The sequence below is a fragment of the Barbus barbus genome, assembly GCF_936440315.1.
Source record: "Barbus barbus genome assembly, chromosome: 37".
NCBI lineage: Eukaryota > Metazoa > Chordata > Actinopteri > Cypriniformes > Cyprinidae > Barbus > Barbus barbus.
The window spans coordinates 9,423,705-9,447,152 of record NC_136715.1 but is presented as its reverse complement, the minus strand read 5'-3'; the positions used below and the strand labels follow the sequence as shown (position 1 = coordinate 9,447,152).

Sequence of the window (23,448 nt, the reverse complement as noted above, 5' to 3'; positions counted from 1 at the left end):
TGAAATGGACACACGAATATACACAGGCTCACAAACACATGCTCACTTCCTCACACTAACGCCATGTTGTGTGCTTGTGTGTTCCAGTTCCATAAAGGTACATCCAATGCATGAAACCGGCATCTAAAAACAACTTTTTATGTGCCCTTTCATTCATTGGTTTATCCAAAATATATGAACTCCAACAGGTAGGGGGAGCTCTTTAGCAGTAGCCTTTTGTGATACTTTTGTGACATTTGTGTCCTCAGCCTTTGCTAGCTGATTCAAGGTCAGTTGATTGCACTTCCCCATAAACTATAAGCACACTTCATAATGTAGAAATTTTAATTAGATGCAGAATATCAAATCAAGTGGCAGTCCCAAAAATACATGCTTATGTGAGTGATATTTATGCCTGATCTGAGGTCAGTTTTCACAGGCAGAGGAACACTGATGATGATGAAGCGATGACTTCATCCCATGTGATATTGCTCCACTTATCTGTGAGGGCTCCAATTAAGTCACTTAATTGATGTGTATGTACTGTATATGTTCTATGAAATGTGTGAATGGTTCATTCACACATTACAAGGCTGCAGATTGTTGGTCAATTATTTGTCAGTCTAAAAACACTGCTCTCACAGATGCCAACTTTGTCTTCCCAGATCCCTTTTTGTGTGGTTGTATGAGTATCACCAAAAGCAATGGTGGATATTTGTACGTAACCACTGCATCAAAAGAAACTACAGTCAAAACTACTATCAAATGGCTCATTTAATCTCCTTAACTGAACTTGATCTCCTGCAATTTGTGTGGCCTGTAATTTATTCTTTGGCTACAAACTGCTGAGCTCCCCAAGCCTTTTCTTAGCCCACCAAAATATCTGACTGGAGGTTTAACTTACACAGCCCCGCCCTCATCCCCTCTGATTGGCTCTTCACAGAGACTGCTACGCATGGACCTACCTGTTGCAGATGACAACACGGTGCATTTCAACTCCACTTTGATGGCTTTGATACGCACAGCTCTGGACATCAAAATCGCTAAGGGTACAGAACGACATCCCTTTTTCTTTTTTATTATTTTTTATCTTTTATTTTACTAAAAATAAAAAATAAACATGAGCCATATGTATCATAAAAACAAATCTTTTTCTTTCTTTTTTGATTTAATTTATTTTTTGTTAAAAATTTAAATCAGATATACCAAAAAGATCCTTTTTCTTTCTTTCTTTGTTTGTTTCTTTTTATTTTATTTTTAAAAAAATTATAGATTTTTTTTTTTACATTTGATATCCAAAAAAAATAGATCCTTTTCTTTCTGTCTTTCTTTCTTTTAAAAAACTTAAAAATATTAACAAAACACCCTTTCCTTTGTGTTCTCACTTGTGTCTTCTAAATGAATGTGATTATATTTTTATGATGTTTTATTAATATTGCGTTGATGCTTTTGGTGTATTGGCATATTTTGTTTGTCTGTACATATGTGCATGCATATGTGTGTGTATGTTCCCTGCCCTGACACCATGCGCTTACAGGAGGTGCAGACAAACACCAGATGGACGCCGAGCTCCGTAAGGAAATGATGGCGATTTGGCCAAATCTCTCCCAGAAGAACCTGGATCTGCTGGTAACACCACACAAGTGTAAGTTGCAGATGGGTTTGTAGAAAAAAAAAAAAAAAAAAAAAGATCACCAATTCATCAGAGGACAGCTTTTCTCAGCCCACACCGCTCAGCACCCTCTGATCAGGCAACACTTTCACAACCTTTAACTAACCCTTCTCCTATCCCCACATGACAAATCAACATCTTACACTTATAATTAGCTCAGTAGTACCATGCTTTACCATAGTAATGCTATTTAAAATCATTGTCTCACAACTATATGATTTTTTGCTTATAAGGCCTTATTTCTGTTTACTTTTAAATAATCCTCATTCCACTTCTAAATTGCATACCCCCCTTTCCTCAACCTCTTTCCTTTTCTCCCTCTTTCTTTGTTCTCTCCTCTGTCTTCATTGCCTGTTATCAGGGGGTGCCTCGCTATAGACGGATCCTCTATAGAAGTCTTTTCACTCCAGCATGTGTAAAGCACAAAGCTGGGCTTAACCTCCAAACCACAGAGCCTCAAACACAGTGTAGCCCGAGATATTACCTGATGTTTAGAGATGTTAGAGACTTTACATTTTAATATGATGACCAGAATGTATTTAAATCGGTGTATATAATTTATGAAAAATACTTTTGTGTGCTTTCCTTTAGCATGTTTTCCTTTTCATTTTTAAATTTCAGCATGCTTTAGAGTTATTTCTTAAGTTTATTGTCAACCCCTGGGGGTTTCATGCCATTTTACTATGAAATTGTACTAACAAGAAAGTGTTTCATGTGAAAGGATTTCTTTGTCATTTATGGCAGCTCAAAATTTTCAAATTTATATGTTCTGTGTCTCATTCAAACTCTGGATGCCGCTGCGGGGTTTTGATGAAAAATTTGAGCTCCTCACAAAACAGTGCAATCCTAGCATTCTGTTATTGTTGCCTCATTCATGGCATCTGTTCATAGTGAAATGGCCTTTGAGTCACTGTAGGAATGCAATACAGTCTAAAAATGTGAAGCTATTAAAGGTCCTTGAGAAAAATAAGTGGTTCTTTAATTAATGAGGATCTGATTGTGAAAAGACTATCAGCTCTGTGGTGTTTTGTATTTGTAGATGTACTTTGTCTAGTGTCTATTGTGTAAAATGTGTATTGTGTGTTTCTATGTTGTTGTATATACAGTTGCACCAGAAAGTATTTGGGCACTTAAGCCATACTAAAATGTTTTGAATGTTATTGCATTTGCTAGCAGCACACCAGGTGACATTTATTTTAAGTTTAAATTTAAAAAATTGGTTAATGTCACTGCCAATATGCATAAGAAAAGTAAAATTAATGTGGTAATTTGTTGTCTATGCAATGACATTCGTACTTGTATAACTATGACTTAAGTGGCTAAATCTAAATTTTGGGGCAGCTGTATTTGTGAAATTTGGCTTGTAATTTGTTGTTTACCTGTTGTCTAGTTTCTCAGTCCCCGATTAAGACTCATTCTGGCCTGTGAAGAACTTCTGTTGGTTCATTACAATTGAGGTTTCTTGTGAGATCATGACTGAGTTTTGTCTGGGTCTGAGAGACTAGAGCTTTGTGTTTGTGGCATGTCTTGTCTCCAACTCCCATTCCCCTCTCGGCTCAGGGTCCCATTCCACCCCGGTCTAATTGTGCAGGGTAACTTTTTCATCCTCTCAGCAGCAACAGACCTGACAGTGGGCAAGATCTACGCTGCTATGATGATCATGGAGTACTACCGGCAGAGCAAGGCCAAAAAGCTGCAGGCGCTTCGTGAGGAGCAGGTACCACTTCAGACAAACAAACAAATGCCTGCTCTCTAGCTTTGCTAATCAACACTGGTAACAGCACATTTTATTGATTTGTGCCTGTCCACACGGCTATTCTAAATTTGTTACCTTCACATTTATTGGTTATGTCTGAAATTAATTTATAAATAACCTAAGATTCAAGTTCTAATTTCTAGAAGTAATCATGCATTAAAATACATGGTTGAAAACCAGACTATACATATATAGGCAGTTAGGCATGCAGCTGACTGTTTCAGACACAGCCAATGTCTCTTTCACTCTATTTTAAGATGAAATTATCCCTTATTAGATATGTACAATGCTGTTAAAAAGTTTGAGGTCGGTAAGATTTTTTTCTGTTATTTCTCTTATGCCCACAAAGGCTGCATTCATTTGATTGAAAATGCAATTAAACAGAATTGGGAAATATTATTACATCTGTTTTCTATTTCAATATATTTTAAAATTCAATTTATTCGTGTGATGCTAAAGCTGAATTTTCAGCAGCCATTATTCCAATTTTGCGTGTCACACGATCCTTCAGAAATCAATATAATATGCAGATTTGGTGCTCGAAAAACATTTCTTATTATCAATGTTGAAAACATTTTTGCTGCTTAGTATTTTTGTAGAAACTGTGATACATCTTTTTAGGAGTCACTTTCGATTAATTTAATGTATTCTTGCTGAATAACAAAATAAATGCTTTCTTTTTTTTTACTCTTATCGATCCCAGACTTTTGAACAGTAGTGTATGTAACTTTCCACATGGAGCACTGTGATTTAAAAGATGTACATGCAAACCTTTCGATATTTTAGTGCTTTTATGGCATGAAAACAAGCACACTGATTATATACAAGATCATTTCACATTTTATTTACAGAGTTAGAGCATGGTTAAAAACACACGCAGTAGTTTTGCAGGGTATATGCAATGATGAATGATACAACATGGCCTTTTGTCAGTGTCACCCCTGTCCCCTTCCCTAGAAACGTTCCCATCCTGTACAGGCACAGTGTCCATAGTTTCTGCCTGCATTTTCAATTTAGTAATGCGTAGAACCTACCACACAGAGCGTGGACACTCTGCTGGCATCAGGGAATGGTCTAAATATATGTTTGTGTCTTGCCTCACCTGATTCCCTGTCTGTCTCTTTACTGTCGTACTTCACTTGACTGCATCTGTACCTCAGCACCGTCCTCTCAACATCAGCTTCACTTTTGTGGCTGTCTCACTCTCTATAACCATCTCTGATGTCTGTATATCTGTGTCTGTCAACTTGTTTGCATTTTAACTAATTCTTTTTGATCTTTCCTCCTTGTTTCCATTCTTTTTGGCATATCGGATCCACTGCCAACCTCTTGTTCTTTTTTGTCGTGTGTAATTTTTTCTGTTTTGTCTTGTCTTCCTTCATTTGTTGATTGGTGAGGTTGTCACTAACATGGAATCTTTTCTCCCCCCGTGTGGACACCGTTTGTCTAGCCAAATATGTTCATTAATGGATGTTGAGGGGAGGTTCTTGGTGTAACCTTTGGGCTACCACGGTCTCTGAGATTTCTAGTGTTCATAGTTTAAGTTTCACCAACCCAGAACATGTAGTTCTGCAAGTATGAACCTCAGATCTTTACTGTAGCATGCCCAAATTGTTACAACCACCCATATTTTCTGGTGGGTTGGATGGAAATGCATTGAGCCATCGGCACCTACCTAGACAGCACAGCCCCAATGGAGGACTCCATTCAGGTTGGCGAGGGCAAGGAGGACTCATTTCCCATGATGCCCTCTGGGGGACCTCTGCTGTCTGGTACCCCACCACCTGTGTAATGCACGGTGGCTTGTGTGTGTTACCCCATATCCCATGAGTGTGTCTGATCCCAGCTGCAGGCCATGTTCGTATCTCACACAGAACCGAACGCCATTAATGTTTCAGCGCATGGAGCCATCCCCGACCCAGGAAGGGGGACAGGGAGTGAACGGTCTCCCAGAGTTGCCGCAGGAACCTGTCAACAGCCTGTGAGTAGAATCCTGAATAGTCTTTCTATGCAAGTCATGTGAATGAAAAATGAAAAACTTGTAAGGCATTTATTAATCTGAGTTCATATTCATTGTGACGTTTACTGATACATTATTCAAATCCGATGTTTTATCTGTTAATATTAATTAATGGACTGGAGCTAACATGAACTAATGATGAACAATTGTACTTTTATTAATTAACATGAACAAAGATGAATAAATACTGTAACAAATGTGTGGCTCATTGCTAGTTAACATTGGTTAATGCAATTAATTAATGTTAACTAGTGAACCTTATTGTAAAGTGTTACAGCTTTAAGTTTAATCTCTCTTGAGTGAGTCTCATGAAAGCATATCTAGGTCATATTTCTTCCCAAATGCCAAATTAAATATTAAAATGTTGTTTTACATTAATAAAAATGAAGAATATTTTTTTCTAGATTATTAATAAATTAACTAACTACTATCCCTTATTGATTAACTATTAATTTTACTATTGATTATTACTATTACTGTTAATTAATTATTATCACTTACTGATGCTATTAAATCAGAGAGATACAAAAATGAAAAGGACAATAGAACATCAATTGTTTCAATCTGTTAACAGAGAACAAAATTAAGTTAGTCAAAAACTCAGTCAAACACTAAATACAATTATGAATGCTTGCACTAAGAACAATATATATAGAAACAAAATTGAAAAATAAAAAAGACAAATAAATAATTAAATACAAATATATGCATAAAATGCAGCAGAAGAACAATTCTGGATGACAAAAAAGAGAAATGGCACCTAAGTACAAACACTTCTGTATATATATATATATATATATATATATATATATATATATATATATATATATATATATATATATATATATATATATTATGTATATATGTATGTTAGTTGTACAAAATAAACTATCGTTTCTTATTTTCTTAGTAAAATATTACCTGAACCTGAGAGGTTTTATGAGATTCACCTGTTTCAACTTTCAACTGGTGCTTTTGTCTTCTCTTTCACTGCTTAGCTTTGCTTTAATTGTTGTCTTTCTTCTTCTCCTTATAGGCCGCACTTCTGCTCTTTCTTTGTTTTCCCGTCTCTCAGCTGTCACTCTACTCACATTGTGTTTCGATTCTTCGATATACGTCTATCTGCTTTTGTGTTAATTCTGCTGTTTATACATATATACATTTGGAATAGTTTTTCTGTACTATTTTTGTCTACAAAAGGCATTTTGTAGGTATAAAATTGCTTTGGTGTAAGTGCATGTGTGAGTGAGTAAATGACCATCTTTCTCTGGTTCAGGCCTCCGGAGGGTGGAGTGAGTGAGAGCCAGTCGTGGGTGACGTCACGAGCCCAGGAAATGTTCCAGAAGTCTGTTCCAGAAAACTGGAACCCCGACAGACCGTATCCTGAAGACCATCATGACGGCCGTCACAATCCACAGGTAATATCGGAGGTCCTCAGATCAGAAAGGCAATTTTGTTTTCTTTAGATCTGAATTTAAATTTGGCCTGGAACTCGTCAAAACGCCGTGACTATATCAGCTTCTCTCAGCCTTTAGTATTGATAGAGCTGTGTGCTGTTTAGCCAATCACTGTCTTCCCAGCCATCGTCCTGTTTTTGCTGCTTTTGGCCACACGTCTCATTCATATTATCACTCGATCTATCTCTTCTGTCTCTGTCGGTCTGTAGCACACCTCTTTATCTGTCTGATGAATCATTCTGATGAACCTCACTGCCCATTGTAGACCGTTTGTATAGACCCTTCCACCTCTGCCAGACTGCAGAGGTGTTTCACTGCTTGCCTGCTTCCTCACTGTCTGCTGGATTGTACCAAACCTCCTCCAGACTCTCATCTCTCCTTCAGTGTGACTCTTTTCTGTAGCTCAGCAGTCATCTGACCCTGATGTTTCCCTGCACTAGTCACTCATCCTAATACTATGAGGCAAAGGAGATGCTGAATAAACAGATTTAGGCATAATGAGCATGTTGGAAAGTACTTAAACCAGTAGTGGGCAATCAGACAGGGTCAGTGTGCACCTAGTCTCGCGTAGCCAGACCTTCAGACTGACGGCTGAAGGTCTGGAATAAATGGCCGTATTCATTGGCCAAGGCCCACCCATGAGGCCGTTTGACTGACATATCAAACAACCAATCATAGTTCGTTTCGTTTAGCATCACGTATCAGGGAGTGGAAATGTCGGCACAATAACAGATCGGTATGTGAAACTCTCGGATGCCAATTCAATTCAATGCCGCGAACTTGAAATATTTCACATACTTTTGAAAATCCAGCGTTTAGTTGACTCTGAAAAGCATTCGTCGTCACATTTGTAAACACGACGGCTTTCTTCTTTCGGGTTTGGCGCCACGGCATCTTTGTTTCCCGGGGGACCGAAAATTAACGCAACACTCGCGTCTCCCGGAAATCTGGTTTAATTCAACCAGTCAGATGACGACTTCGACATTCCTGAAGTGTTTCCAGAAAAGTGTGCCATATGCATCAGATGTTTAGCCAACGTTCCATGGGCGTGATGTCTGAGGCTGAGACTAGTGTGCACCTAGTCTCAGCCTACAAGAGATCTGTAAACAAGAGCTGTGACCTGACCCGACCCAACCAGTACTGTGTGTTTTACTGCCTCTCATCCCTTTGAATGTGAATGCAAAACATTTATGCTAAATTTGTTATATTAAACCTGGTAAGTTTTGCCTCTTTGTCGCCATCTCTGTTTGAAAACCTGGAATTGCAGCTTTTTGCAGAATTAACTTGCTTGAGTGGGTTGTGAGTTGTTGGCACAGCTCCAGTGTGGATGAATCTAATGTTTTGAGGAATATGTGTGTCAGTCACCGAATACTGTACTTAGGAATCACAGATTATAACCTATGTCTTGGAATATATGACCCAAATAAGTCTGCCACGTTTGTTCTGACCAACTGAGGAAAAAAGCATTACCATAAATCGCGCTACCAATGGTGATTTAATCTAAAGATCGGTTAGCTCATATCACATCAAAATGTGCAAATTATTATTGTTATACTTTATTCTCAAATTATTAACGTTAACATCAGCATTGCGTGACAATGAGTATAGTGTGTATTAGCATGTAGCTGTTTTATTTTCTGGACAGTCTAATCTAATTGTCATGCCATTCGAATATTAAGAAATTCTTTTAACCCAAAAAGCAAACTATGCTCCCTTCGAACTGGTTTTCTTTAAAATACAAATCCTGTGTAATCCCAGGCTATCTGTAATCAGAACCATATTTAAAACTGGAATATAATTTAATTTCATTCACGTGTGTTTCATAAACACATCCTTTCTGGATCACAATCCGCCATCAAAATGATAGATCTAATTATTATTCTAGCTGCTGTGAGAAAAGGCTATAAACGATCCGCCACCTGCAGGATCCTCACATGCGATAGCCTACCAACCTGGACAACTTCTTCATGTTTACAGACACGACGTAATGACACAGTGCCATGCTCGACTCTCCCGCGTAAATCTACCCGTACCACTCAATTTAGAAAACATTATTATAAGCTAACCATTGTGAATCGGTCTAAAGTAAGGCGATAGTTTTGAACACTGGCTGGTTATGTACTTGCTCAAATACTGATTTCGGATAATTTTTAACCAAAAAAAGTTACGGACTGCAGCTTCAAGTTTTCCATTATTTACTAAGCCAGAACCTAAAAGTACACATAAAAATAGCATAATTGAAAGATTTTCAGATTTTTTTGTTGGAGCTGAATAATTTTTAATTTGAGATTTTGGATTGGTAAAGACAAAGATCTAGTATATATAAAACAGAACAACAGCTTTTTTTCTTACAAACATATCACAAGTAAACACACTTGAATTTGAAGTAGCTTGAAACCTGAAATAACTGTCTCTTTTTATTTCCTCTCAACAATTTGGATATGTATGCAAAATAAGTTATGGTAAAACATTTGTATTATTAATTTGCAATATGAATCCTAATCTTTTTTATAGACCAAACCTGAAATCAGTCAATTTATTTTATTTGCTCTCATCACTTTGGATATGTATGCAAAATAGTTTGTTAAATTAATTTAATTATTTAAATTGTTATATAAACCAGAACAAAAAGCTTTAATTTATTTTATTTTATTTTATTATTTTTACAAACATATTACAAGTAAACAAACCTGAATTTGAAGTAGCTTAAATATGGCTACGTTTTATTTGGGATGATTAGTAGTAAATGTAATGTAAATGTGACGTAAATGTTCAGATTTACTCGTCTTTAAACATTATATACAAAAAGAAAACATTGGCTTGTTTATTTTATTTTATGTACTCAATATATCAGTCAGACAGGCCCTTCCTGTCTTCTCTCGTTTCTTGGCCGGAATACCCTTACCAAAAAGTAGTATACTTCAAGTTTATTTTATTAAGTATACTTAAGTAAAGTTCAAGTGTATTTTTAAGTATACTTTATGTAGTAAGTATACAAATATCAGTTAGAAGTATACTCGTAAGTGTACTATTTCAATACTCTTTGTGACTAAATTGGCCCACTTTCTAAAAAGTGAAAGTGACGTGACAAGTATGGTGACCCATACTCGGAATTTGTGCTCTGCATTTAACCCATCCAAAGTGCACACACACAGCAGTGAACACATACTAAAAGGTTGTAGTGCAACTATACTAAAAGTGAACTTATAGGTATACTGATAGTTTACGAATTAAATACTTGTAGTAGCATTTTTAGTTGGCTATTCTTTGAAGTATAGTCTCAGTAAACTACTAGTTTAGTAGTTTTATACTGCAAGTATACTCGTAAGTTTTCTTTAAGTGAACTTTACATAATACTTTAAGTCTACTACTATGCCGCTATTTATTAATTTGTATATGCTGTATTTTGTTATATGAATATCTGAACATACAAAACATCAAAAGAAAGAGCAGGGCATCTGCTTGTAAACAAAAACATTTTATGCAATCATGCATTATTTTTTTTAAACACTTGAATGTGGGTAAGTTTCATAAATAATAAATAAAGAAATAAACAACATATTGAACAAAAAGCTTAAAAAAGACCATGAATTGGATTCAGAATGATAATCAAAACGTAGATGGAGTCGATCAACACCCCAAAGCTTGACAGTCATTATTACCTCTTCATTGGTCGACATTTTATTCCATAATATTAGACCGTTTTGATGCCGTTTTATTTCTGATGATCCTGTGGAAGCATCTGTTGTTTCGGTTTCTTGTTCACTTGTGGTGTTTTTTTTTGTGGAAATTCTGTACAGAAGATGTGTACTATCGCCCCCTACCATATAACAATGAAAACATGGATTCTAGGAGCACAAGTATAGCTCAAATATATTTAGACTTTTTCTAAGTATAAGTCAAGAATACTTAATTGTCATTTCAAGTATATTTCTGAGAAGTATATAAAGCCCATTTCTGAGAAGTACATAAAAAGTAGACTAAAAGTATACTTTCCTATATTAAATTTAAAATAAGTATACTAATAGCACACTTGAATAAACTTCTTTTTCGTAAGGGTAAGCTGTGATGTGGGCTGATAGTCAGAGACTAGTGTGCACCTGTTCTTTTATTCCACTCTGTTAGTGATATGCATCATTTGGAATGGCTAATGACTAGCTCTAATTAATCTAATCTTCAGTTCAAATGCACTTTTGCACAAAACATTGCCCTCTACTAGGTTATCACACTCGATAGAGCTGTAGGCCGGTAAAGCAGGCATCAGCCCGGCCCACATGCTGTTGCTCTGTTTTGCAGACTGTAGAAATGAGAGAGATTGGGCCTGTTGGGGACGGTTACTCGGACACTGAGCCCTATCACCCAATGGAAGGTCATGGGCGGACCATCTCCATGCCACGCCTCTCCGCAGACAACCAAGTGAGCACCTTCATCCTTTCATCCATCCATTCACCCATTTTGTCTTTCCACCTTTTATCTGTTATCCATTCCCAATATCCCTCCTCAGTCAGTTATCCAGCTAACAGCCTTTGACAGCTTCAGTTGGGGGAACCAAACTTCAAAACTTTGGTGTGCTGTCATGCTAACAAGCCAATAAATGCTAGCATGTCTTTGTCAAAAGTCAAAGGGCACATGGATAAGTGGCTCCCACCCTGACCTTCACTTACATGCATGACTGTGTGAATGTGTGTGTGTGTGTGTGTGTGAGAGAGAGAGAGAGAGAGTTGGTTCTATGCATTATCATAACACCCTAGCTCAGTTTCAAGAAAACCTTGGTGTGTCTGGAATGTGCTGCTGCCAGAGCTGGATTTGAGGTAGTGACAGAAGTAACAGAAAACAGCCTGTGCATAATTACAAAATGTATAGTTCCAACCCTAACTGATTAGATAAAGCATGTTTGTATGGAATTATCAACTAATTGATTGTATGAATATTTAATTTAAGTTTTACAGCATAACTAATTGTGACATTAAAATTAATTAATAAATCACATTTCTAATTGACAAATAAATAGACAAACATTACTGTTAAAAAATTTAGAGTTTTTTATGTTTTTGAATCATGTCTCACTGAGGCTGCATTTATGTGAACAAAAGTATGGTTAAAACAGCAATATTGTGAAATATTATTGCAATTTAAATAGCTGTTATTTATTTTAATATATTTTCAAATGTAATTTATTCCTGTGATGGCAAAGCTGAATTTTCTGCCAATCTTCAGTGTCACGTGATCCTTTAGAAATCGTTCTAATATGCTGATTTGGTGCTCAATAAATATTTCCTATTATTGTTAATATTGAAAACAGTTGTGCTGGTTAATATGTTTATGGAAACTGTAATACATATAAAATTCAAAAGAACAGACTTTATTTGAAAACAGAAAACATAATTGTCTGTACTGTCACTTTACTGTTTAAAAAGTTAGTTCAGTGAAACATTTAAAAAATACTTTAACAATTTTTTTTTTAAATGCAACATAATTTAAGAAAATATTTGCCAAATGCGTTTCTTAATCCATTTGTCAGTTGAGTTGTTGACTAAATTTAAGACGCATCCCTTGCATGCCAAAAAAGTATGCACATATGCACTGCAGTACTGTGACCTCCTGACCTGATCAAATATTTCACCAGATCCTTTTGAAACACTACCACAAATCAACCTCTGGATGCGGTAAATGTTCAAAACATTTGATTCCGCAAACATACACCCACAACACATCACATAGAAGCAATAATGCTATTATTCTATAATGCATAAATGTGTACACACACACACAGCATTTCTCACCCTGACATAACCCCCATGATCTCTTGGTTGACTCTCCCCTGGAGATGTGTCTGGATTTAGCTATTTGTCCAAGTGTTTATAAGACAAGTGTGAAGAAGTCGTGTGTCTCTGTTTTGAAGTGTGTGTGAAGGTGAGCTGAACAGAGAAACCTCAAAAACTTGTAAGAATCTGCTACAATCAATATATGTTCACTTGTGTATTGGAAGTGTAGTGTGTACAGTACACACCAGGAAGTGTGAGGATCCAAAGTCTGTGTTTGTGCGTGCCGTGTAAAGCTGTAACGTAGACGTGGTTGTTGCTCCTGTGACTCACTCTTGTCTAACACTGCTCTGCCCTACAGAGTGTGCGTTCTGCTGCGGTAAGTGTGTTAGTGTGCTTCCTATCTTCCTCTACACTCGCTCAATTTTTGTCTTTTTTCTCTTTCCTTTTCCTCCTCCTCCCCCCTCCCAACCCCTTCCTGTCAATGCCTGTGTGTTTCTGTGCTCTCTCTAAATTAAAATGGGGATCATTATTTTTTTCTCTCTCTCTTTTTCTTCTTCACTTTGCTTTTAATCTCTCCTTTAATCTTGTTTTTTCTGTCTCCGTTTTAACCCGTAATGACTTGTGGTTTTCTATTTCCTTTTTCCTTCCTTCCATTTTCATCCATTTCCTCTGTTTCATTTTCCATTTTACTTGTTGCTGTTCTCTCCTTTTTTGTCCTTATTTCCTTTTGCTTTCCTTTTCCTTCATTTTGCTTTTATTTATTTCTTTGTTTTGGTCTTGTTTTTCTTCCTTTTAATGGACTTCCTATTTTACCCATGATGTCTCATGGTTTCCTCTTTCCCTTTTTTCCTCCTTCCTCCTTTCTTTTTCCGGTGTCCTATTTTCCTATTCCTCTCATTGTCATTCATGTCCTCTTTTTTCTGGTCATTTTGTGGTTTTACTTTTTCTCTCTTTCTTTCTCCATTTTGTTTTTTGCATCCTTTGTTTTGGTCTCTCTCCTTCTTCGTGGATTTCCCATGGCACGTCTTTTCATTTCTTACTCCATCGATCCTTTCTTCATGTTTTGACAATATCTCAACCCTGTGATCTTTCTTGCCCATTCTGTCATGTTGCACATTTAATTTGTCTCCATTTGTGTCCCTTCATTTCCTACTCACCTTTTCCTTTCTTCCTTCCTTGTTCCATTTCCTCTTTACTTCCTTTATTTCCCCCCTTTCTTTTTTCCTCACACACTTTCTCTGCTGTGCTCTGTGTGTATCGTCCCGTGGTCTCATGCGTGTCCTGTTCTGCGCACCGTCTGTCTGCTGTTCAACAGCGACGGAGACACAGGCCGCGAGGAAGTAACCTCAGTGTATGTACCGTCTCTGGCTTTCTGTCTCTTCCTCATCCTCTCCCTCCTCCTCACTCTTACTTTGTCTGTTTTAGGAGTCTGCGTCTCTCTTTATGTCTTGATGTCACACTGAGCTCTATTTCATGCCATCCTTCTTGTTATTCACCCTCTTTTCCTGTTTTCCCTTTGTATATTCTGTTCGTCGCTGTACCTTTCTCTCTCTATACCTTTTTCCTGTCCACTTATGCAGCCCTGTATGCGTGTGTGTGTGTGTGTGTGTGTGTGTGTGTGTGCGTACGTGTGTGTGTGTGTGTGTGTGTACGTATGTACGTGTGTGTGTGTGTACGTACGTGTGCGTGCGAGTGTGTGTTTGCCTGTGTCTTATATCTGTATTTCTGGTCCTGTGGACATGGGAAGCCTTTGCTGTCTCGTAGTTCTTGACGCATGGATTTCAAACAGGAAAACCTGCTGGCAATAACGGTCATGTTGTTAGCATGTTTCAGTCAGGCGCATGGCATAAAGCATTATGTGTGTGAGTGACAAGAAGAGCGTGAAGGGATATTTCATTTTTCAGATCATGTTTTGATGCAGAAGAGCGTTATGTGCCCAAGTATGTGTTTGTGTGTCCACACATGCTATAGACTGTCATGTTGACCATCATGTCTCCGGGTGTGTGCATGGACAAATTTGCTGAACTTCTTTTGGCTGGATTGGGTTCTGTGTGCTCAGCTATGGCAGAGAAACATGAGCATTTAATGGTTCCGCTTGAATTAGAAAAGCTGCAGTGCATGTAAGGCATGACCTATCTATCTATCTATCTATCTATCTATCTGTCTATCTGTCTGTCTGTCTGTCTGTCTGTCTGTCTATCTATCTGTGTCTGTCTGTCTGTCTGTCTGTCTGTCTGTCTGTCTGTCTGTCTGTCTGCGTTTTATATCTATCTATCTCTGTCTGTCTGTCTGTCTTTATATTTGTCTGTATATCTACAGTTTGTCTGTCTGTCTTTATATCTGTATGTGTGTATCTGTCTGTCTGTGTTTTATATCTATCTCTGTCTGTCTGTCTTTGTTTTATATCTATCTATCTATCTATCTATCTATCTATCTATCTATCTAGCTATGGCAGAGAAGCATGAGCATTTAATGGTTCCGCTTGAATTAGAAAAGCAGCAGTGCATGTAAGGCATAATCTATCTATCTGTCTGTCTGTCTGTCTGTCTGTCTTATATCTAACTGTCTGTCTGTCTGTCTCTCTGTCTGTCTATCTCTCTCTCTCTTTCTCTCTCTCTCTCTCTCTCTCTCACTCCTTCTCTCTCAATCACAAATTATTCATCTCTCTATATATTACTATTTCTCTTTCTGTCTTCATTGAGCATGACAGATATACCTGTGCCTTGGTTTTCTCAGTGGGTGTGGAATGGACTGAGTGTTAACCAGATTACATTCAAATGTTTTCAATCATACACACATATGCACTCGTAACACTGCACATAGTCAAGCTGCTCTGTGATAACATATTAATGTAAACTGTCCTTTCCCACTTTTTTCTACCTTGTTTCTTTCTCTGTAGACCATCACAGACACAAGTCCAATGCACCGTTCTACGTCTTCACTGGTTCACGGACGTCCAGGACGAGGCGTACGATTGGACGATTACTCTCTGGAACGGGTGGTGTCAGAAGAGGGTCACCGACATGGTTCACGAAGAAAAGAACGTGATCGAGACCGGGAGAGAGAGCGCAGTCACCGCACCTCAGAGAGATCACTCACTCGCTATACAGATGCAGACACAGGTCACACGCAAACATTTTTTTACCTTTTGTGGGTTTTTTCCTGTACACATTCTGTGTTGCTCTCATTATGCAAAATGTCTTAAAGGGGTCATTTGGATCCCTAATTTTCACACATTTTACACAATATGTTTTTTTGTGTCACAGGTCGGATGATTTTTCAGATAAGCAAGAAAAAAAAGATTTAAAGCACAGAGAATGAGAATGCCATGAAGGGTTTTTTGACAATTTTATGTGTAGCCTATGTATCTTAAATGCAGGGAGATGTGAAAGAAGAATCAACTCTATTTCCGCGCTGTCTGAAACACATCTCTATGCTTGTGCGATTTTGGCTGTGTGTGTGAGAACAGCACATGAGTAACAAATTGAGTTCTCTTTCGTTTCTTCTTCTTGTGGTTTAAAATCGCTTGTACTTGTAAAGTGGCAAATGAATCTGCGAATCACATACATGCCAAACGGTGGGGTCTGGTCCGTACGTATCACGGATCAACTGCGATCTGTTTAACCCCTAATATATGACAGATCAATTTGACATGAAATCGTCAAATTGATACTCCATATCAGTCACATACAGCGAAAATGCAGAATAATTACAACAATCATTAATGCGCAGTAATAACAGAGTGTCTTATCTTTACACATTTTTCCCAGTGTACAGTTTTTGCGACCCGGTAGCAGCTCTTCCATGGCCCGGTAGTAGGTCGTGACCTGGTGGTTGGGGACCTCTGCTCTAGACTGTTAACTTTAGCCACATTTGCCCACGGAACTTGCTAACTAGCACATTATTAGGAAAGGTGATTTGCAAAGATTCGTAAAAAAAAACCTTATACTCAATTGTTCTGTTGGTGAAGCTGGATCACGAATGATTTGCATGAACATAGATGCATTTAGGTAGATCGGGGGTACATTCCCTTCGTAAACAAAAGTAATCCTCTGCGTTTTCAGTGGCTCAGATGTCAGGAGTAAATGACGACTGCTATGTTCATTATTACATTTAAAAACAAAACACCTCATTCTCTTAGGAGCCACTCTTGTCTACATCCCTGCTGACAGCTCACTCAGGGTCGGTCTATGCTGAAGCGCTAGTGTCAATCAACAATCATGGGAGCGGCCTGGGTCTGTGTGACATCACACAGCCAAGAATCTGAGAATGGCTTGATTTGAGAAAGGGGTTATAATTTTGGGGAATGTAAAATAAAACACTGGGTGGATTTTTATCATTATAGGGTGGTTTCAGTTTCAGACACATTTCAGTTCAAACAACATGTAAAAGTGAATTTTGCATCCAATGACCCCTTTAATAAAAATGATAATGCCTTGTAGGAACAATATTACCTTTCATCTCCCTGTTGAACATATGCTGGTTAGGTATGTTTCGAAGCATGGCAGCTGGTTTGAGCTGGTTTAAGCTGGTCCTTAGTTGGTCATGAGCTGGTTTAAGATGGTCCTGAGCTGGTTATGAGCTGGTCCTGAGCAGGAGCTAGTTGCTTAGGCCCAGCACAAAACCAGCACCCTCAAACCTGCTTCCAACATACCTAACCAGCATATGCTGTTTTTTTCAACAGTACTCTGTTCAAATAAAGTAAAAAATAAAGTCATCTATTCACCGTCATGTCATTTGAAACCCCTTTATAATCCATCCTCAATTTGACAGCAAGTGGGTTTGATGTTCCTGATGTCTAAAGTGCTATCTCATCTAATTTCTGTGTTGGCTTTGGCAGGTCTGGGCACTGATCTCAGCACCACTACACAATCAGGTGACCTCCCACCTAAAGAGAGAGAACGAGAACGGGGTCGAGCAAAAGACCGTCGCCACCACCACCATCATCATCACCACCACAGCTCGGTGGATAAGGAGCGGTACAGTCATGAGCGCGACTACCACCGTCATCCTCACGACAAATCTGATCGCCACTGGTCCCGCTCACCGAGTGAGGGGAGAGGGCATAGACAGGTGGGGGCACACACTCGCTGAAATACCACTTTTATTTTGTGCACAAATTCAACATTATTTTTAGAAGTGACTCACAACAGTACATAAAGGGGTCATGTCAGATTAAATGTTTTTCGTTCGCTGATCTACACTTATAATTTTGATCAAGGTTTCTTGGTCTTTAAGAGTGTGATTTACTTTAACCCGAACATTTCCTACCTTTCCTCTGGCTATTATTTGCTGCTTGAAAAAGTCTTTGTTATTATTATAGCTTCTGTTTCTAATTTATTCACATATCAAATAAGCAACAACACATGAGTTTCAGGTATGCTGTCAGGTCCACTGTAGTTTGCATTGCCCTGCTCATCAATGACAATAACTTTGCAATAAGCTCACAAATCAATATATGCTGAAATGTGCCACCCAAATGGTTAAATGTATATTCAAATTAATCTTTAAAAAAACTTTTACTGTTTCTTTACATTGAGATCCGACTAAGAAGAGCTGTATGCAGCCAAACAACAGCACAAAGTTTGTGGGCAGTCATGCAAATGCATTTTGAAATGAGGTGTTGCAGTTTATTTCTAGTAGATAGTCCTTTTTGGACTGGAGGAGGTTTTGCACTAAAAGCTAGAGTATGTTTTTATTGTACATCAAACTATTTTTTCCATTTTTTTTAGTCTGGTAAAAATAACATTCAAAATTTGAGAACTGACAGAGGCAGAAACACCAACATTCAAACTATATAAAAGGTGGAGATTATTTATAATGGGTTTATGTGAATATTGTTTCAGGTTCACTTCAGTTAAAGGTTATTATTACGTTTTTATATTTTGTAAATGTTAATAAATAATGAATGTAAAAATAATAAATAACAGCCATCAGTGTCAATACTGATATCAGTGATATTAGTCTTTATTCTTAGTACTTATTGAGAAGATGCCATTAAACAAATATTAAAAAATATGAAGTATTTTAATACTGTGGAACTCATTTTAATCAATTGGCATGACTATTATTTTTTATTAAAAGGTAAAGGAAAATAGCATATTTCATGAAGTAGCATCATTTTGAAGCATTCCTTTATTCACTTCATTCAGCACACCTTACAGCACACCTGTAAGTCCATGGTTTAGATCTTTACAGTAACCTGCAATGAGGAGCCTGAGGGAGGAAAGGTATCTTGAGCACACAGGTGTGGGTCCATGTGGGAAGACTGTAGCCAGACAGCATATGCACACCTGTGACCTTATCATGACTGCTTACTGAAATCAGTTTCTCTTTTTTGTGTTATTCTTTTGTTTATCTTCTTTTATCACTGTGGTTTCTGTCCATTTTTCTCGATGTGACTTGTGGCTTCTCTGTGTGTGCTGTTTTGCCTCATTACCGGTTTGTTTCTTTCTGGTCTTATTGATGTTGTTGTTTCCACACACCTTTTTCTCTCTCTCTCTTTCTCTCACTTACTCTCCCTCGTTTCTCTCTCCTCTTCCTCCTCTACATCCTCCCCCTCTTGCTGGTGTGTGCGCCTCTCTTTTGTTTGACGTTAATTTTGTGGTGTTTTTTTATTTGCCTTGTTTTAATTTTCATGTAGGGCAGTAGTTCTGTGAGCGGAAGCCCCGTTCCCTCGACGTCGGGGACCAGCACCCCCCGACGTGGCCGTCGGCAGTTACCCCAGACACCGTCCACACCGCGCCCTCATGTCACCTACTCCCCTGCCGTCCGCAAGCCTCTGTACGGCTCCCCTGGCCAGGGTCGACTCCGTTCCCCTTCCCCGCGACACTTCTCTCCACCGGGTCACGAACCACCCTACCATCCTCCACCCTCCCGCCACTCCTCGCCCCATCACGGCTCACCCCGGCACGCCTCCCCGCGCTCCCCTAGGCATGCATCTCCCAGGTCCCCACGTCAAGGCCGCTGGGGCCCACCGCCTGACAGCGTGGAGGGCGACGGACCTTTCTACGATCGGGACTATGAGTACGAGCGACACCATGAGCCGCCTGCCTATGAGCAGAGTCTATCACAGGGCAACCCCCACCCTCATTCACACCCGCATCCCCGATCGCCAAGGACTGCTCGTCAAGGGCCTCCCCTGCACCCACGCCGTATGCCTAACGGCTACCGTTCCTCCTCGCCCTCCCCGCACCGGCGCGGCCCCCACCCAGGCCCACACCGGCCACCCCATGGCCGTGGGCCCCGGAAGGGGTTGCACGAACAGTATAGCGAGACGGACGAGGATGATTGGTGTTAGTGCGCAGGGTGACCAGGAGGGGGCGCCACTCGACTTAAACCAAGATGTTTATACACTGTAGCAGGGAGAGAGGGGGCGGAAGGGGACACGCAAACAGGGCGAATGCACCATTGTGAGACTCTGAGCCTTGGAGCAACACATATAGCTCCCCTACTCCCTCTCTCTCTAATGCTTTCTCCTGCTCTCTGGACTACGTTTCCCATGCTGCTCAGCACGCAAGGGAATGGGAGCATATGAGCGAGAAATGGGGTGGTTGCGTTTAGATGGACTGAACTTTAAAGATCAGAGTCGTTGTGTTTGAATGCTCCACTCCAAACTAAGCTAGACCGATTGCTTCTTGCCTGATGGAAAAAATGAGAAGCAACATTCTGTCAATCAACAAAAAAAGAAAAAAAAAAAATTTTGAAAAAAGAAGCCAGAACCCATTTTTCCCCCTCACATCTATGCCTCTTGAAAAGACCCAAAAAATAAAAAGGGAAGAAAAAACAGACATTGTTGAAGAAAAAGCAAGTTCTCTTGTGAAGGAGAGCTCTACCTACTGCAAAACCAGCCCCATGTGCTGGCCAATATCGATGAGTTTTATCATCTGCGTTTACTGTTACCAACTCTAGATGCTGAGTGACCTCATCACCTGGGGGAGGGATTAACTGTAAAAGAGGCATGGCATATGAAAGGACCCAGTGCAGGTGAGAGGAGGCGGGTGGGTGTGGCACATCGAAACCCACAAACTGCCACTCGGTCCTGACGAGGAAAAGACCGTGGAAAAAGAACGAAACGGCAGATGAGGGAGGGACGCAAAGACTATTTCCTCTTTAGAATGTCTTCAATTGATTACTTCTTCTTTTTGAACATTTGGAGCTTGGTTATTCTGTTGCATTTGCTCAGCTTTCTTTGATATTTTTGGACTAAAATCTGATGGAAACTTGCATGATTGATTTAAAAAAAATATATATAAATATATATATCAGATAGAAGATTTACTGTGGGAAGGGGGGTGATAGCTCTCTTTTTTCCATTTAGCTGGAAGTTCTTTCTCTCGTTTTCTCCCTGTTGCTCTTGCCATGTCTACAGATCTTTACGTGCAGATGGAGTTTATAGATAGACGCTACAGCAGACCTTTCCAAGTAGCGAGACAGATCTGAAGGTGTTTTCTATGTTATATTCATCTGACGATCCCAGATGATGTTCTGCACTGTTTATTATTACTTTGGATTGCACTAAAAATGAGCCTGAATGATGAAACCTCCCTCATTACAGCTCTGTCAGCCATGGCTGCGAACAGGGAGAGAAACGGGGTGAAAGACGTTCTCCTTTCTAAAGGCTTCTTTTGCTATTGTCAATAACAATAGTCTCATAATGATGAAAACTATCTTAATGCAATTGATGAAGATGACGGTGATGCTGATGAAGATAGAGGTGATCATGTGACTTTGTTGTCTTGTTTTCGAGAGTTTTGTCTGTTGTGGCCATCTTGTTTCGAACTTCATTTTCGGTTCTGTTTAGCACAGATTAAAGTCTATAAGGATGCGCTCCTGATAGCATCCTGAAGTTTACGTAATTGTGACCTCAGATGAGTAGAATATTCCTATCTGTAGTGAATAGTTTGGGTCAGAGCTCATGAATGTTTTAAAAGAGAGAGTTGGGGCATTCAGGATACCCTCGGACAGTTTTTGTGTCAGTTTTTCAGACAAATTCAGGGTCCATTGCATATTTATTTCTTGACAGAAAAAGATGGTCACACAACAGTGTGATCTGAAGAAACTGTTTTATAGAGGGTCAGTTTTTAACCCCTTGAATTATTTCACAGCTAATGTAGAGTTAGTGCAAGTTAGTATTTTGGGTGATGAATGTTGTTGTTTACTCTTTGTCCATGTTGTGGTGCTGTTGCGCAGCTTAAGCCAGGCTAGACTACGGACAAACAATCCCTTATGAAAATACGGTCGCCAGAGGGCGCTTAAAGAACTTTAGATTCCCGACAGGTGATGTAGCAGGTCTGTTGAAGCTCGTCTTTGACTTTTTTTCTGACAGGAGTTTTTTGAGAGTTATGACCTGGGTAGTTTTTGATCACGTAACTGGAAATGATTCTTCTACCCTGCCTTCCTGTTCCCTGCCACGGGCAGTTTATGTCTTCGGCTGCCTGCTCAATCTGAGACCCCCCCTCCCCACCCTCCTTCTGCTCAGGATACAATAATACAGCCAAACATATATCTCACAGGGGTGTAGAGGTGCGGCCTATTCAGCCTCCCCTACTGTCACTGAACCCGTCCAGCTGACCCCCACCCATCAGACCATCTGAAAACATCAGAAAAGTCAAATGTTTATGAAATATCCCATTACAACAGGCTTTCCCCTCCAAATGAGACCTTTGTTGAGATGCGTTATGAATATATAGCTGTAAAATGAATGTGGGTAGCATATCTTTAGATGAATTTAACTTTTGATTGCAGACTTTGTGTGAGTGTTTTTGAAATTCTACAAGAGACACCTGTGAGATCCGAAAGTTTAAATTTTATCTCTAGGAGTAACTATTGAGATGTTAAAGAGATCTCATTTATGATTTTTCTTAAAAATATGTAGAAATTCTCCTCAAGACGTCAGTATATGAACCTGAAAGGATTCATTAGGTTTTCAACATAAATGCTCACTTATTTCAGAATAGCTCACCATATTCATCTAATCTTTAAGTCAGTTGGGCGGTTCTGTGTTTTCTCCTTTTCTTATCTTCATTCTGTCCCAGAGTCATATGAAATACACAATACTTGTTTTCTTAAAAAAAATACAAATAGTGTCATTTCATTTGATCCCTTCTCCTTGCCAACCCACATCCAAGACTTTTAGGGAGCAAACCACTGTTTTCGGGGTGTTTGTTGATGATCGGCCCACATTTACCTACAGCTGGCCCCCAGTAAGCCCCTGGTTTGATGCCCATGGGTCTAGATGAACCTGCAGAGCCACAGTGCCTTCTGTTCTAGTGTCGCACACTAACCTTTCCCCTGCCTCTCTTCCCTCTCCCCTCTATCTCTCTCTTAATGTGATGGACTCACACTACGCCTTAACAAGTCCCCATGTCTGCGCTGTCTGCTGGGCTTTTTAAAGACAGGGAGGCACGGTTATATGATGGGGGAAGATCCCAGTTACTCTGAGAGTAATGAAGGGAAATGACAACCAAGTTCTTGCAGGGTGTCCGTCCAGGCTCTCTGTCTCTCTTAGCAATGCTTCCTCAAGTGGATGGCAGCCATTTTTTTATTTGTCTCACCCTGCTTGTTCAGAGAGTTGCATCGAACATCAGAGGGATTGTTCTACTTCTCAGGTCTTTAGCAAAAGGACAGGAAGGCTTATTTTTGTCAGGCATGAATGTTAGCTAGACCTTTTGCATGGTTAATATTATGCCCATTTAGAGGTTCTCTTGGTCTTGTATTTTTTTGCCGAAAACACTTGAAATGCAGGAATTTTGCTCCATTTTAGCTCAAGATGTGGATCGACAGATTATTAATACGAT

At 39.2% G+C, this 23,448-nt stretch overlaps 1 protein-coding gene across 1 annotated transcript in view; it reads left to right on the top strand.

The window, feature by feature from the left end:
• The window catches only part of LOC306856918 (voltage-dependent P/Q-type calcium channel subunit alpha-1A-like), a gene marked incomplete at its 3' end in the record, with an annotated part of 134,325 nt that extends 114,376 nt beyond the window's left edge, over nt 1-19,949 (top strand). The window contains exons 40-49 of the mRNA XM_079396470.1: nt 923-1,028; nt 1,517-1,624; nt 3,265-3,368; nt 5,282-5,388; nt 6,704-6,845; nt 11,181-11,300; nt 13,965-14,000; nt 15,549-15,771; nt 17,490-17,722; nt 19,293-19,949. Coding sequence (XP_079252596.1) covers nt 923-1,028; nt 1,517-1,624; nt 3,265-3,368; nt 5,282-5,388; nt 6,704-6,845; nt 11,181-11,300; nt 13,965-14,000; nt 15,549-15,771; nt 17,490-17,722; nt 19,293-19,949 — 1,836 coding nt within the window. The remainder of the gene's footprint in view (nt 1-922; nt 1,029-1,516; nt 1,625-3,264; nt 3,369-5,281; nt 5,389-6,703; nt 6,846-11,180; nt 11,301-13,964; nt 14,001-15,548; nt 15,772-17,489; nt 17,723-19,292) is intronic.
• Nucleotides 19,950-23,448: the final 3,499 nt, after the last annotated feature.